We start from the raw sequence: 15,168 nt of genomic DNA, 5'->3' as shown, positions 1-15,168 counted from the left end.
CCAGATGCTTCTGGAGCAGCAGGCAGGAGCAGGGACAAAGGGGGTGTGGCTCTGGGGTTCAGGGTGGGTGAGGGCAGGCCCTGGAGGCTCCCAGGAGGTTTGCCCCTGACCCAGCATGAGTTCAAATGCCTGATGCCCTCTGGCCACCAAACCAGGCTCGTCCTTCTATCCACTGGCCTCGGGAGGGGCTGGGACACAGGGCTTAGAGGGGACGGATGGGCCCTGTCTGGCCCCTTGGAAAGCCTCTGCCGGATGGAGGGAGGACCACGCAGCGGCCCGGCCAGTCCTGGAGCGTGGTCTTTGCAGGAGCTCACTGAGCTCCTCCCACTGGGCGTGGGGGTGGGGGTCCCACGGGTGGTGAGCCCTGGCCCAGCTCCTGGGGGCCTTCCACAGGGTGGTCTGTGGTAATCCCCACCCGGTGGTGTCTGCGCAGCGGGGCTGGGAGTCTGAGCCCCTCACACAGCCCAGGGGCTCCCCATTCAGGTGACCCCGCTTTGGAAATCCTTCCCGGATGTGAGTTACCCCTCCCGGAGGGCGCCCCTTGCTGCAGCAAGCTGAGTAGAAGTGGGCTGTGTTTTAATTTTGAAGGTCGTGCCCGGTGTTTGACTGATGCATGCTTGGCCGCTGAGCGCAGGGGAGCCCGTGGCCTCTGATGCCGGATTCCGCTGCTCCCAGCCGCGCTCTCCTGGCTTCTCCTCGGTCAGCAGGAGTGGGCCCGGCAGTGTGTGGGGATGCCCGGCTGCCCCTGGAACATTGCCAGGGCGCATGGGGGACTCCCCAGCAGGGGCGCCGGGTGTCTGGGCCCGCGGGGTAATGCATCGCTGCAAGGAGACGGAGTCTTCTGGTGGGTCTGGTGGGCGACGCTTCTCCTGGGGCTGAGGTCACAAGCAGCATCTGCTGGCTGTTTCCAGGGCCCGAGGCTCGTGGCCTGGGTGGAGAGGGCTGGCCGGTGCTGCACCTGCGGCGAGACCAGGTCTGGGTCGTTCCTGGCACTCTGGCTGTGCGACAGGAGCACAGTGACCTCAGGGCTGAGGGCAACAGGCCTTAGAGGACCCTCCATGGGAGCTGCAGCTGGGATCCCGTGTCAGTCAGAAGCCTCTGAGGGTTCCCGGGGATCCTGGCACTGGGAGGGCTGGGGGCCGCCCAGGGGAAGCGGTGTCCAGGGACTGGTAGCTGCGGCCTGCCCCTGGTGGGGGAAGGGAGAGGGGCTGGCATGGGCCGCGACTGTTGGCCGGGCTGCGCAGCGAGCAAGGCCTCACCGACCGGAAGCAGCCCTTTGCTGTGCCTCCCGTGGGCAGAGCCGGCGAGAAGGCAGCTGCTACCAGGGTCTCCTGGGGACGCTAGCTCCGTGGCTTTGATTCAGGCCCTCACTGGACTATGGGGCCATCCTTTGCTGGTTCCTCCCATGGGAGCAGCTGCCTATAGCCTCAGATCCTGACCCGTGGGCCCATCAGATGTGGGACAGGCCCCTGCGAGAGCAGGTCCCTCATCTGGTTCCTCCCCCGGTGTCCATCCCAGCGGGGGTCACATGGCCACAGGAGAGCCCAGACAACAGGACTGAGCAGGGAGGCCAGGCGGGAATTTAGCAAGCCCCATGGAGAAGGGGTGCGGGCCTGTCCCCTGGTGAGTCCGCCCTCTGGCTTCTCTGGCCGTCCCCCAGGGCCTCAGCCCCTCCACAAAGCCCACGGAGCAGCCCTTTGCAGACACAGGGTGTCCCTGTCTGTGGCCCCATCCTGTCGCAGGAGACAGGGAACAAAGGGAATGCATATTACACATGACCATCAGAAAGGAGGTGGTCCTTGTGCCGCCCAAACTTTGCAGGTGACGGGGAAGGAATTACAGTCAGCCGTGTGTGCCCCAGGATCTGGTCGACAGAAACCTGGGACTCACTGGCCTGCAGGTGTGGGGTCTACCCTCAACCTGCTCTGACCCTGGGAGGGCCTTAGGAGGGCCCAGGGGACACCCCTAACCCCACTGTTTTCCGCTGCTGGTGTGGACAGTGGCCACCTCTCCCATGCTCCCCGGACTCTTCTAGACTGGACCTCGTGGGCAGTGTGAGCCGGCCTGGCCCTCCTCCCGGCTTCTGCTGGGTCCCTCGGCCCCTGTCTCGAGCCCCCACCGGGATCCCCGGCCCCGCCACCGCCAGCGGCCCTCCTCTCCCGCCCCCCGGGCTGCGCCCCATCAGCCTGTCCCGCGGCTCACACTCCTGATGCTCTTTGCTGAAAATCGGACGCTGGTGAAATCCTGCGCCTTTCCTGCCCTTTTGCATCTTTCCGCTGAGACACCGCAGAGACCGTAAGCGAGGGGCGGTTCCGAGCCGAAGGCGGAGAAAGAATTGCGGAGCCATCCTCAGTGCAAAAAGGTGGTTTTATTCAAGCTCAGGGACAGGACCTGAGGCCCGGGGGAACACGCTGGGTGGGAACACGTTGCCCAGTTGGGAGGGGGTCGGGGCAGCATGAGTCTCTGAGGAATCTGGGAGCAGGGTTTCCGGGACCCTGTGGGGGCGAGCGGTTGCTGGGAAAAGGTCATTTATTACTGTTTAGTAAACACTCAGCCATGAGACCCTCCGACGTGTACAGGAGGGTCGTATGCTGGGGGGGGCGATGCCGACACCTATCTTGGGGGCGGAGATAAAGGAAGTTTCTGAAGAATTTCTATATGTTAAAGTGGACGTACAGGACCCTGGGGGCTAAGGTTAACCTAGGATTGCCTTTTGCGCTCAGGAGAGTGTCCACGGTAAGGCCGCGAGCTCCCAGAGGACGGTCACTCTGTGCCTTCCAAGGGCTTGTCTTGGGGCTGTGTGCAGTAGGGGGATGCCCTGTTATTCTTCTCACTTGGCTTCGCACGTCCGCGCTGACTGGCCTCACTCTAGGCTCTCGGCGGCCGAGCTCCCGGGAGTCCTCTGGGCTGCGGGTGGCCCCTGGACCGGAGGACTCCTCCCCTCCCCCTCCCCCGTGGCCTCGGCCCCACCCCCACCCTCACTCCCAGGAGACCTTGCTTCCTGTTTCAGGGACAAAAGCAAAGGCTCTGCGGGGACGGGGGCGGGGCCGCGGGGGGGGGTGCTTTCCCAGGCCTGCGGGGTGCATCCTGCAGCGGCCTGTGGCTGTCCCCCTGCAGAGGGCTGGCGGCTGCTCCTAGGAAGGCCACTTCCTGCCCGCACCCCAGCACTCGGCCAGCAGCCCCCTCTCCTGCCCTGCTGTGGTCTCTTTCCGTGCTCCTTCCCACGACACTTGGAGGCCTCTCCCTGCCCCCCCCCCCCCCCCCACCCCCCCCCCCCCCCCCCCCCCCCCCCCCCCCCCCCCCCCCCCCCCCCCCGCCCCCCCCCCCCCCCCCCCCCCCCCCCCCCCCCCCCCACCCCCCCCCCCCCCCCCCCCCCCCCCCCCCCCCCCCCCCCCCCCCCCCCCCCCCCCCCCCCCCCCCCCCCCCCCCCCCCCCCCCCCCCCCCCCCCCCCCCCCCCCCCCCCCCCCCCCCCCCCCCCCCCCCCCCCCCCCCCCCCCCCCCCGCACCCCCCCTCCCCCCCCCCCCCCCCCCCCCCCCCCCCCCCCCCCCCCCCCCCCCCCCCCCCCCCCCCCCCCCCCCGCCAGCTGCCCTGCGATTTGCATTTTGGGCGCACCTGTTGCCTCTGGCAGTATTCTTAGCGCACAGCATCCCCCGGCCCTGTACCCCCTGCAACCACAGGGTCTTTGCACGGTGGTTCCTCTGTGGGGACACAGCTCTCCTGGGATCGTTAACCCAAGCTATCTCTCCAAAGCCGCCCCCCGGGGTCAGCACACAGCCCACCTTGAAGACATCTTGCTGGACTTCAGTGCTCTCTGGTTGAAGTCATGAAAACTTGATTGATTTTGTCTCGGTGTTTGTTTTGTGATGAAGTCTGATGGGACAAAGGAGAGAGTGCCCAGGCCAGGGCCCTCCCTGGGACAGGTTCCTGACTACTCGCTCCCTTTCCTGGGGTCCTAGATGCTGGCTGGCTTCCCCCGCAGGGGCCTGGGCATGGGCAGAGGGGTCGGGGTACCCCCCCATTTTCTCAGGGAGGCACTGCCCCTCCCCTGGCTGCTGGCAGGGCTGGTGGGGGTCAGGAGGCTACATCCTGATGCAGGAAACACAAGTGTCCCAATGTTTAATTTCTTAGGGGTCACCCATCTGCTGTGGATGGTGGTGAGAGCTTGCGGGAGGAGGGATGCCTCGTCTGACAACCCCCCCCCCATTCTGCCCCTGCTGGCAGGCGCTGGTGATGGTCAGGTCCCAGGGCTGGCCCATGTGGGAGGGCTGGGCTCTGGGCCCCTGGGAGGGTCCACACCGGTCCCACGGACATCACCCTCATGCCCGCTGTGTCTTCTGTTCTCTGTATGACGGAGGATAGGGGGAGACGCGCGCTGACCCTGGAGGGGCCGTCCCTCCCGGGACTAGCCGATTCCCAGGGGTAGTGAGCAGCCCGTCCAGGGGGCTCCTTCTGTGTGCAGACCACCCAGCCCTCCCAGACCCCCCCCCTACCGTGAGCAACCCTGTGGCCTCGGCGAAAGCCCCCGTGTGGCCTGGTGTGGCCCACCTCTGGGCCTCTGGGAACGCATTCTCCTCGGTGGCAGTTGTGTCCTGCCCCGCTGGCCTGCTGAGCCTCACAGCTCCCATCAGAACTCGCTGTATTCAGGGGCGCCTGGGTGGCTCAGTGGGTTAAGCCTCTGCCTTCGGCTTAGGTCATGATCTCAGGGTCCTGGGATCGAGTCCCGCATCGGGCTCTCTGCTCAGTGGGGAGCCTGCTTCCTCCTCTCTCTCTGCCTGCCTCTCTGCCTACTTGTGCTCTCTGTCTGTCAGATGAATAAATCAATAAAATCTTAAAAAAAAAAACCAAAAACCTTGGGACGCCTGGGTGGCTCAGTTGGTTGGACGACTGCCTTTGGCTCAGGTCATGATCCTGGAATTCCGGGATCGAGTCCTGCATCGGGCTCCCGGCTCCACGGGGAGTCTGCTTCTCTCTCTGACCTTCTCCTCGCTCATGCTCTCTCTCACTGTCTCTCTCTCAATAAATAAATAAAATCTATTTAAAAAACAAAACAAAACAAAAACAAAACCCCAAAACCTCGATATTTGCCAGCAGCCGTCAGGCTCCGAGTTTGCAGGACGTCTTCGTCCCGTGACTGTCCCCGGACAGGCTTGCGTTCTCTCTTTGGCAGCTGGAGGCACGGTCAGGGCCAAGCTGCACAGTGAGCTCTGGGGTTTCGGTGACCTGGGGTGTGGGTTACACGCTCCCATATGGGCTCGGAAAGCTGGCAAACCTCACAGCAACCTGGACGGCAAAATCCATGCTAGCAATTGTAACTCTTTGATTTAGTGAGAATGACATGAACTGCCGAGTGGGAAACAGCAGACAGGACGGGGAACAAAGAGACACTCCCCATGCGGGGCCCATAATGGCACTGTTTTCCTGTGCGCTGGGTCCTGCGGACTGCACGGCGGGTGCCCCCACCACCCCCTTCCCCGGACAGGGTGGCTCCAGGGCCGGGGGTGTTGCCGTGGGGATGACGGTGGCTTCTGGGTTGGGATCTGGGGCGCTGTTGACGGTGGCGTAGGTGTTGTGGGCTGGGCGGAGCGGAGGAGATGCCCATGAGGTGTCCCGGGAGAGGACTCAGCGAGGACCTGGGCTCCTGCTGTCTCTCCCTGGCTACCCGGTAGGAAAGAATCCAAGTCAAGAAATCTTACAAAGGGTTTACAGCCATGCAGGCGAGGCCCAGGGGAGCTGGGACACCCAGACGGGCAAGAGTCGGAAGCCCCGTGTCCCCGAAAGCAATGTGCAGTGAGCATTCCTTCCTTGTGGCCCGCGCAGGCTGGGGACCCCGGGGCTGGGGGACACCCCACAGGACTGGCTGGCTAGCGTGGCAGACGGTGGGCAGGGAGTCCAAGAGAGGTGGCCCTGGAGTGTTTCCCAAACAGCAGGGCAGCCGAAGATGGGATTTGGCCACAAGTCGGGGCCTGTGTTCACCCGCCACGCGCCAGCCCACTCCAGGAAGGACCCATCCCCGTAGCCCTCCAGAGCCTGCAGTTTTGGGGTGGGTGGACTTGGGGATGATACCCTCAAAAAGGGCTCTTTAAATGCTCCAACCTCAGGGTTGGATCCCATCTTCCTTTGGAGGAGTCGGGGTCATTACTTGGAAGGAGGGCAGGCAGAGGGGCCCCGTGAGCTCAGATCCAGCTCCTGGAAGCTCCCCCTCCCCCGCTGGATGCCTTACCCCGGGAGAGCTGGGCCCCCACCCTTGGACCTCAGGAAGGCCCACCGATCCCAGGCTGGGGGGCTTGTGACTACCTTGCAGAAGACTGTTAATCAGCGGTTAATGACTCAGCCCTCCAGCCGCCGCCAGCCCCGCATCGAGCCATGACGGCAGGTGGGCAACATAATACACAAAATGTGGCAAATCACTATTATTCACACACCCGTTGCTGCGGTGACAGCATGGGGTGCTGAGTTAATCCCGAGGGAGGCTGGTGAGTAGGGCTGTTCTCACCACCACAAGGGCTGGGGCAGAAGGCCGGCCCGCGGTGATCCACAGGGTGCGGGAGAGGCCCTAACGTGCACATGCCCCACTTCTCCGGAGGTTTTCTCCCTCCTCTTTCTTTCTGGGCTTGCTCCTCCTCCCGCCGGAGCTTCCTTCCGTGCAGAGACAGATGCCTGCGGGGGTGGGGGAGGCCAGGGCTACCAGAAGGGCCTCTGCAGGGCACAAGTGCATTCTGGCAGGCCCTGGGGCTGGCCTCCCCACCCCAGCACGCTGGAGAAGCATGTGTCCCTCCTGCCTGGCCGGGGCGGGGTGGGGGCGGGGTGAGCGGCGCCCAGCTGTGTGGCGCTGAGCCCGGGACTCTGGGAGCTGGCAGGACAGACATCCCCCGACCTTGGACCTCGGAAGATCCAGCCTGGGCGGGCCTTTCTGTCGGAGCACACGGACCTGCACACGCACGGGGGCCTGGCCCCTGGCTTCTGCCGGGCTTTGTCTGGGCATGGACCGCCTGGCCTCTGCTCTGCGGAGGTGGGGGCAGGTCGAGAGGCGGGGCTCCCGTTCAGTGCCTTTGGCACAACTCCCAACGGCAGGGAGGAAGTGAGGCTCAGAGGCCTTGCTCTGGAAGGAAAGCCCCCCGACACAGCTGCAGCCCAGCCCCCCGGGCCCCACTTGGCAACGTCTCTCCAGAGGAGGGGGGGTGGCCTCTGAGCCCTGGTTCTGGAGATGCAGGCGGTGAGGGCGGGTCCTGCTTGTGCCCAGGAAAGGGAGGTGGGTGGGTGGGCTGCCGGCCGGCCTGCGGTGGGGGTGTCTGGGGCCATGCCCACCCGACAGGCAGAGCTTCGCGGCTGGCACAGGGGCTCGGCGTGGCAGCTGGGGAACTGGCCAGTGGCAGTGTGACCCCCTGGGCTGGTTGAGGGCTTGCATCCTCCTGGGGGGGGGTCGCCGGGTTCAGGTGCTGTGCAAACCCACTGGGAGAACAGTACCCTACCCCTGGGGAGGAAGGGGCTTTCTAGTGCTCCCTGCTGGGAGCTGGTGGACCCAACGGCAGGCTGGATTTTACTGTTGCTTCATCCCACTTGGAATCCAGAGCGGCAGAGTTCTCGTGGGCTCAGGACGAAGGGCAGGGACCATCCCATGGCCTCTCATGCTCAGGGGGGCGTCACGGTTGCTATTCTGGGGCCAGAGCCTCAACCAAGGTGTAGGCAGGACTCCGTTCCTCTGGAGGCTCCAGGAGTGTCCCTCTGGCCCCTCCCGGCTCCTGGCAGCTGAGGTGGCCTTGGTGTTCCCTGGCCTGTAGACGCACCCCTCCTCTCCCATCCCCGAGACACGCGGCGACTCTCCATGCCTTCCCCGTGTGTCTGCTTCCTACCTTCGTAGGACCCCGCTCCTGGACTCAGGGCCCACTTTCATCCAGGAGGACCTCATCTGCACGGATGAGATCTGCAACACACTTTTCCAGGTAACGTCACATTCTGAGATTTCAGGGGACACACATGTGTGGGGAAGACCGTACAACCCCGTGCGATACACGTGAATAGTTACTGAATCCTCCCCACGCGAGTGCCCTGTGGGACGGGCAGAGACGTGGAGAACGTGCATGAGGAGCCCCGTGGGGAGCAGACGCGCTTGTCTGTGGTTCCAGACTTGGTAGCACCCAGCAGCACCGGCACTGACCCGGTTTGTGGATTTGGGCAGGGCGTGGGGGGGTGGCTCTGGCTTGCATCCTGGGGTCAAGCTCTGTGAGAGCCAGCTGGCTGTCAGCGGCGGCCTCAGCAGGACACCGGCCTCCCACATGGCCTGGGCCTCCTCCCAGCTCGGTGGCAGTTCCAGGCGCCAGCGTTGGGGTGCAGAAAGCCGGGTGGAGCCGGGCCTTTGTCCCAGGGGTGGTCAGGGGCACAGGCCCAGGAATGCATGCACTGCAGCGTGGCCTGACTCCTGCTGCCGAAGCCTGGAGCGGGAGGCCTGCTGACCCACGGCCCACGGAGTGCGGGTCCCCGTCCGCAGGCCTCGGTGTCCCGCCCCGAGTGGGCCTGGCCCCACAGGGCTCAGAGGCTGGGCCCCGCGGGATGTCCCCACACTGCCACCTGGTGGTCGCTGCCCGAGCCCTGGGAAGTTCCGGGCACCTGGGCCACGTGTGGCTTCTCCAGGCCCAGGTGTGGTCTCTCACGCTGGCTCTGGCCCAGATGCTTCCTTCACCGCCTGCTTCACCTGCGTGGGGCACCGTCATCCAGAAGCTGTTGGGAAGAACTCAGGAGCCTCTGGAGCCCACGGGCTGGGAACGCCCAGACCCGCCACACGAAGAGGCCCCACCAAGGAGAGACCCCATCCCAGTGGTCACAGCCCCGAGGACTTTCTCCCTCCGAGTAGCCGCTCCCTCCCCAGTGGACGGTGCACGGGTCTGGGGTGTAGGGGTGACCAGCCTCTGGCCTACGGGACAGAGAGTGGGGCCGGGCTGGGCGCTAGCAGGCCGGGCCGGTGGGGCAGCTGGGCTTGTGTCTGAGAACAGGGACTAACCAGCCTCTGCCCCCCAGGGCCTGATGCGGTTCAGCGGTGCCCACCGAGAGCTTCCCGCCACGCTCAGCCCCCTCCTGTCGTGACCCCACATGCCCTCCCCGCCCCCCCCCCCAGTTCCTCCCTAGGAGTTGGGATGTGACTCACACACAAGGGCCTCTGGGACCTTCATCCTGGGGCGGGAGGCTTGTCACAGGTTGGCCCCGCACAGTGCAAGTGCCCTGGAGTGACCAGGGTCCGGGAGGGAGGTGGCTGGGTGTGGGAGCCGCCTGCAGAATGGGGGCGGCGGGGAGCACACAGGTGCAGCCGACAGAAAGCTTTCCTGGGGGCCGCCCCTCCGGGACTGGCGTTCCCACGGAGGATTGCTTCTGTTCTTTCTGGCCTCCGGAGGTCACAGAGGGTGCTGCCGTGGCTCAGTTTCCCTGAAATCGTGTCTCCCACGCCGGGGGCTCAACACTCGGTCTGGGGGCTGCTTTTCACGGAAGCTACACCAGGCGGCCGCCGGCGGCCGCAGCCCCAGATTCCCGCTCGGGGTGGGCAGAGCAGGCTAGTGGCCACTGCCTGGACGTCTGGACGCACCGTGGGCAGGGATCCAGGCTCCAGCATCCAGCACCCACTGTTGCCCTGGGCGACTGCGGGAGTGGAGATGTCATCCCTAACCTAACAACCACTTCCCTACCCTGCTACGGCCTCCGGTCTGCAATCCGGATTAAGGGAGAGGGTCAGCTGGTTTAGGGACCCAGGCACCTCCCCCAAGCATCTGCGGCTCCCCCTTCCTGTGGAGATTAACTCTTCTACTTGCAGGGACCGTGGTCATGAGGTCTGAGGCCACTGGCGGGTTAGGGGCGTTGGGCGGGTTCTGCCCTCCGGGGCTCTGGGTCTTGGGGTTTTCCACGCCCCTCCGCACCTCTCTCCTCTGTGGGGAGGGACCCCAGATGGGGGGGGCCTGGTTGGCCTCAGCTCAGGTCAGCGCGGCCTCATTACCAGGCGGAAAGCCAAGACGCCTCTCTTGGTCTCTTGGCCCAAGAATCCTGTTTGCAGCACCTCCAAGATGCGCGCAAGTTCCAGGCTCTTCTCAGGAGACCAACTGCTGCCCCGTGTCTGGGCTGTGCCCATCCCGTGTGTGGGGGACCGATGACCAGCCATGGTGCCCACGATGGGCCTCACTCCCGCGTCACCTTATAAACACTGGCTGGGTCCGTTTCTCCTTCCGGCTCTGCGTCCTGTTCTGTCTGATGAAGCCAGTGGCCACCCCCTTGAGAGCCACCCTGGGAGAGGCCTACAGACATGGGACCGAGGACAGCGTCCTGCTGCCGGCCAGCAAGGAGCTGAACCCTGCCAAAGGGCCCATGGGTCAGGTCAGCAGGGCCTGCTTCCCCGGTGGAGCCTCCAGGTGGACCTCGGTCCCCCAACACCGCCTGCCAGGTTCGGGGTCATTTGCCAGCAGCAATAACCACCGTACACGGGCCCCCTACTCCCTCCCAGCAGTCCCAGCCCCTGTCTGCCCTGAGCCCAGCAGACGCCCTCCCGCAGCCCCCTCTGGCCGGCCCACCTTGAGTGCCCTCTTTCCCAGCCCCAGACGTGGCTACTGTCTTCCCACCTTCCACGTGCTTCTGTCTCCAGGCCTGGGCGCGGGCTGTTGGCTCTGCCTGGGGTGCTTTCCCCAGAGCGGTAGGGGAGCTCGCTGCTCACCTCCACAGGTCGCCTGCCTAACCTCCCCCTCCCGGCACCTTCCTTTCCTGCATGCTGGAACCCACAGGGTCCATCCCCGCCCGCCCGCTGTGTCCTCTATCGCCCCTCCTCCCGTGCTCTGGGGACAACGGGGGTGTCTCTGTGCGCCCCTGTCCCTCCCCACCGCTGCATCTGTAGCCTCTGGATCCTCTCCAGCAGGCCCTCAATCAAGAGCTGGGAGCACACGGGGCACGGGGGCACAGGGCGAATCCAGCCTGGCCCGCAGAAGGGGGTCTTGGGCCCTCAGCGGGCGTCAGGTGGTCCCCGTCTCTGTGTCCCACAGGATGCGGACGAGGACTCGAAATCCCCAGCCCACCGGAGGAAACAATCCGCGGGCCTGCCCCGCGTGTCTGTTCCCGCGAGGCTCTGCTGAGAGCCGGGAAGCGAGGAGAGGGCAGGACACGGCCGGCCTAACCGCTGGGGGGACCGCCTCCCTCCGGCTCCTCCGGCTTCCCCCCTCGCCCCGTTGTGCAGGGGGAGCACCCTGCAGCCTCGAGCGACTCCCAACCCGTCTTCCCCGTTTTCTCCTTGTAAACTCACGAGAAGCATTTTTTACCTCCGCTACTTATTGCCTGAATCCGTTCTTGCAAAAAATTCAGAGAGCTGATAAAAACCACTGGCTCTGGCCCCTGCCTCCTGAGCCCCCTCTCTGGGGCCCGTGAGTGCGGGGAAACCCAAGGGCCCGGGAGGTGGGGGCCTCGCGGCCTTTCTGGCCCCACACCTGTGGCGGGGTGTGCTGACCGAGTGTCCGAGCGCCCCCAGGACCCGCTGTGCTTGAGCGAGAAGCAGTCCTCAAGTCATCGACGTCCGGGGATGGAGCCTAGCTCACCCTGGCTGGAGCAGGCACGGGCACTGATCAAGGCTACCCTGGACAGTGGCAGGGCACGCCCGCCCACATGGCAGACGGAGAGGAAGGTCTGCGCACACAGTGAGAGAGGGGGTGGGGCCAGAGGCAGGGATGGAGGCCAGCCACAGGGCCCGGGGCCAGCGGGCGGAGGTGGGGGGGGAGGAGGGTGGGTGCAGCTGTGGCTGCGCAGGAGCCAGGCTCAGCCGAGCTGCTCAGCCGAGCTGGAGCAGGGAGGAGGGACCAGGAGGCTGCAGACACTGCGCCCCTCGGGGCCGGGACCACCGACCTGTCTCCAGACCCCCAGATCTAGCCAGGCCTGAGGGCGTGTGGGTCGTGCCCCAGACCGTGCCGCACTGGGACGCGCCCCTGGCCCCAAGCCAGGAGACGGGCTCACGTACATTCCGGGGCACCGAGCGGGTGGAGGAAACAGTGTGTCTTCTCGGTTGAGGGGTCTTCAGACGGCAGGTGCCCCTAGTGGGCCCGGAAAGCACCCCGCCAGGCAGGCATCCGCCGCGGGCCCCGGCTCCGTGCGGCCGACACGTGGGACACGCCGGCAGGATTTCACCGGCCTGGAACAGGACCACCGGAGTCTCTGGAGCTGCTCGCACGTCTTTTGGCTTCTTTCTCTAGACGCGTGCCCCTGCCTCCTGAAGTTGGGCCTGGCTGCGTGGACGGCTTTGCGCCTTCAAAGTCCCGGTCACGGCGTTTCCCGCTTTGGCTATGGTGGAGAGCTGCGTCAGCTTGGGGTCCCGACTCCCCGGCGAACGCAGAGTGAAAGCCTCTGCGGGCTGAGTCTGGACACGGGGGAGCAGGAGGGGGTGGCGTGTGCACGCACGGGGTGCGGGGGACAGAGTCTACTGCAGCCCCACTGCGAGCCCTACCCCCACCCCCCGCCACGACCGGGTTCTGCCTCTCCCCTCCAGTCTGAGGGCAGCGGTCGTGGGGCTGTTCCTTGGGGAGGCTCAAAACTGCTTACTCCTGGGCCCCTCAGAGACAGAGAGAGGCACAGTGGGGCATCCGCAGGGGCGCAGGGCCAGACAGCTGGGGTGGGGGCACGGCTCTGACCCCACGGGCATGCGAGCCTTCCGGGTCATGGGCACCCCGTGGGCCCTGTCCTGCGGAAGGGGCGGATCCTCCTCTGAGCACATCCTGGATCCAGGCAGATCCTGCCTTCCGCACCCCAAACCCCAAGCCCCCCGGGACCAGCAGCCCCAGAGTCCGCCTCTGGGGCTCCCAGTAGCCGGAGTGACCCCACTCTTGGAGAAGTGGCTCCAAGCCTGGGGTTTGCTTGTACTCATAGATGCTCTGATTAAAGTACAGCTGTAATGCAAGGTGTTCGCGCCGCTGTCTGCCACGCAGGTGCCGCCTCGGGCCCGCCTGCCGCGGAAGGAGCCCGCGCCGCCCCCCGGGACGGCTCGCTGGTCTGTTCACACACAATTTCCGTGCATCTCTGAAGATCACTGTTCTAACAGCTTTGGGTATAGACACCAGGAAGCAGCGACACGTAACAGGGCATAAATCCAATTCCCCGTGCGTTTGATTTTCTCAGGCTGCAGAGTCAATCTGAGCCTGTCGGGGTCTGACTCTGGAGTCTATCAACGCCGGCTCCTTCCCATCAGCCCCCTGTCTGGCTCTCCCCTCTTAGGAACTCAGCCCTGCAGACAAAGATGCGCTGGTACAAAGTCACAGCTTTTCTCTCTTGATGAGGAAATCTGGTTAGGTGTGAGGGGGCACAGAGCCTGGGGCCTGGAGGCTGCTCCTGGGCACTGGGGCCGAGGCCGCCGCCTCTCCTCCAGCCGTGGCCGTGGAGGACGTGCTTTGACTACCCCGACGCGCTTGTTGGCCTTTCCCTGGGCTGCAGCCGAGGGGGCGCGTCTCTCCGTGGCATTCTGGGCGGCGCCTTAGCCCCATGGATTGGCTACGTGGCTTTTGTCCTTGGTCTGTCCTTCCGCCGCCGTGATGACAGCGGCCACGTTCCGAGCGTGGTTCACAGACCGGTCACTGAACGCCACGGGTCCCTGAGATGTACGTCTCTTCTTAACCCCATTCCACACGTGGGGAGCAGGCACCGAGCTGGTAAGTAAGGCGCCCACGGCCCGACAGCGGTGGCCGAGCCAGGAAGCGCTTCCCCGAGGTGATTTGGACTCTTGTGAGCTCCTGGGGACACCGCACCATCCTGCCTGGTTCCATGGGCAGCCAGCGTGCTTACCCTTTTGCTGAGAGCTCCAAGGTCCCCGTCTAGAACCACCGCTGCCTCTGGGCCAGTCGGGCACTGAGTGGACACAGCCCCTGCCCAGCCTCGGGGCTGGCAGCAGTGCCTAACGTCTGGAGCCGTGGGTGAGCTCGGGGTTCATGCAGCACCAACCGAAGTCGGGCCTGGGACTCTGCGCGGGGGGTGGCAGGAGGGGCTGTCCCAGGGCAGCAAGCAGGTGGGACTGGCGTGTGGGGACGCTGCCCGGGGTCCCCTCTGCAGCGCGATTTCCCTGCTCTGCTTCAGCATCTGCATGACTGAGTGCTGTGACGCCTGCCCCTGTGTGCACGTGCCCACGAGGGTATGTGTGCCCCCGCGGTGCCTGGAGCAGGAGGGGCTGGGCTCACGGGCCACTCCCGTGGGCACCGCGAGCTCACCAGGACGGCTCAGGGAGATTGCAGAGCTCGGTGTGACCGTCTTTCTGAGTGAGCCCCAGGAGAGAGGCTCAGGGAAGGAAGCCACAGAGCCGACTGCCTGGGGACCCCCAGCTGCCTGTCCCAAGCTCCCGAGATGGTCTAACCCATCCTCCCATTTAGGATTTAGCCAGGTCTGGGGTGATGAGGGGTTGCTTAGGTCGCCTGGCTGTGCGCACCTCTCTGGGCCAAGCGGTGTCTTCTCTCTTGTCTGTTTGCAGGAGAGGAGCCCCCAGCAAGGGCTGGGTCTGGGCATACTCAACCCCAAACAGAACCCGGCCACTCTGGGACCCCGGTCCTGTTCCAGCCACAGTGTGCGCATGTCCGAAAAACACGGGAGTCAAAGGGAGAGGTCAAGGTACGTCTGGGGCCCTGGGTCCTGGCGCCTTTAGCCCCCAGGGGCCCAGACTGTTCTGTCGGGGCCCTGCCCGCCCCCGCCCTGGCCAGCTCAGAAGGTCTGGCTGCCTCCATGTGTGCCCTCATGGGAGCCCTGAATTGGTACGTAAGGAATTCAGCCGCCCAGACTGTGGAGGGGCCACACAGAGAGGCCACGTGGAGAGGCCACGTGGGGAGACCACATGGAGGGACCACGGGGGGACCACATGCAGAGATGGCTCCTTCTGGTCACCTAACTCAGAAACACGAGTTTAGTAGGGACGCTTCGGGAGGAAGAGAAGAGGCTGGACCCCCACCAGGACTAGGTACAAAGAGAAGAGCGTCCGGGATTTGATGGTGAGTTATTAGGCTCCCCACTGACAGTCCGCAGGGGTGCGGCGGGCTCCCCCGTCCTGCGCTCTCGCTCGGGACTGCCAGACATTGCCCAGGTGTTTGTGAAGGGACGCGGAAGTTGCCCATGGGGTCGTGGGTCTCCCCAGATCTGCAGGGTCACCCGTCACGGCTCCATCGTGGTAGGAGAGAACCAGGCTGCAGCA

At 65.2% G+C, this 15,168-nt stretch overlaps 1 protein-coding gene across 1 annotated transcript; it reads left to right on the top strand.

Annotated features, from left to right (window-relative positions):
• Positions 1-6,417: 6,417 nt before the first annotated feature.
• On the top strand, positions 6,418-11,580 carry LOC101690458. The gene is made up of 4 exons (XM_045087666.1): positions 6,418-7,011; positions 7,861-7,942; positions 10,022-10,419; positions 11,009-11,580. Exons 1-4 carry the CDS (start codon positions 6,567-6,569, stop codon positions 11,137-11,139), a joined length of 1,056 nt encoding a protein of 351 aa, XP_044943601.1. The 5' UTR covers positions 6,418-6,566; the 3' UTR covers positions 11,140-11,580.
• Positions 11,581-15,168: the final 3,588 nt, after the last annotated feature.

Source organism: Mustela putorius, unplaced genomic scaffold (assembly GCF_011764305.1).
Source record: "Mustela putorius furo isolate JIRA1106 unplaced genomic scaffold, ASM1176430v1.1 tig00001433_pilon_pilon_pilon, whole genome shotgun sequence".
Lineage (NCBI taxonomy): Eukaryota > Metazoa > Chordata > Mammalia > Carnivora > Mustelidae > Mustela > Mustela putorius.
Note: the sequence above shows the minus strand (reverse complement) of the source record. Positions and strands in the feature narration are given on the sequence as shown.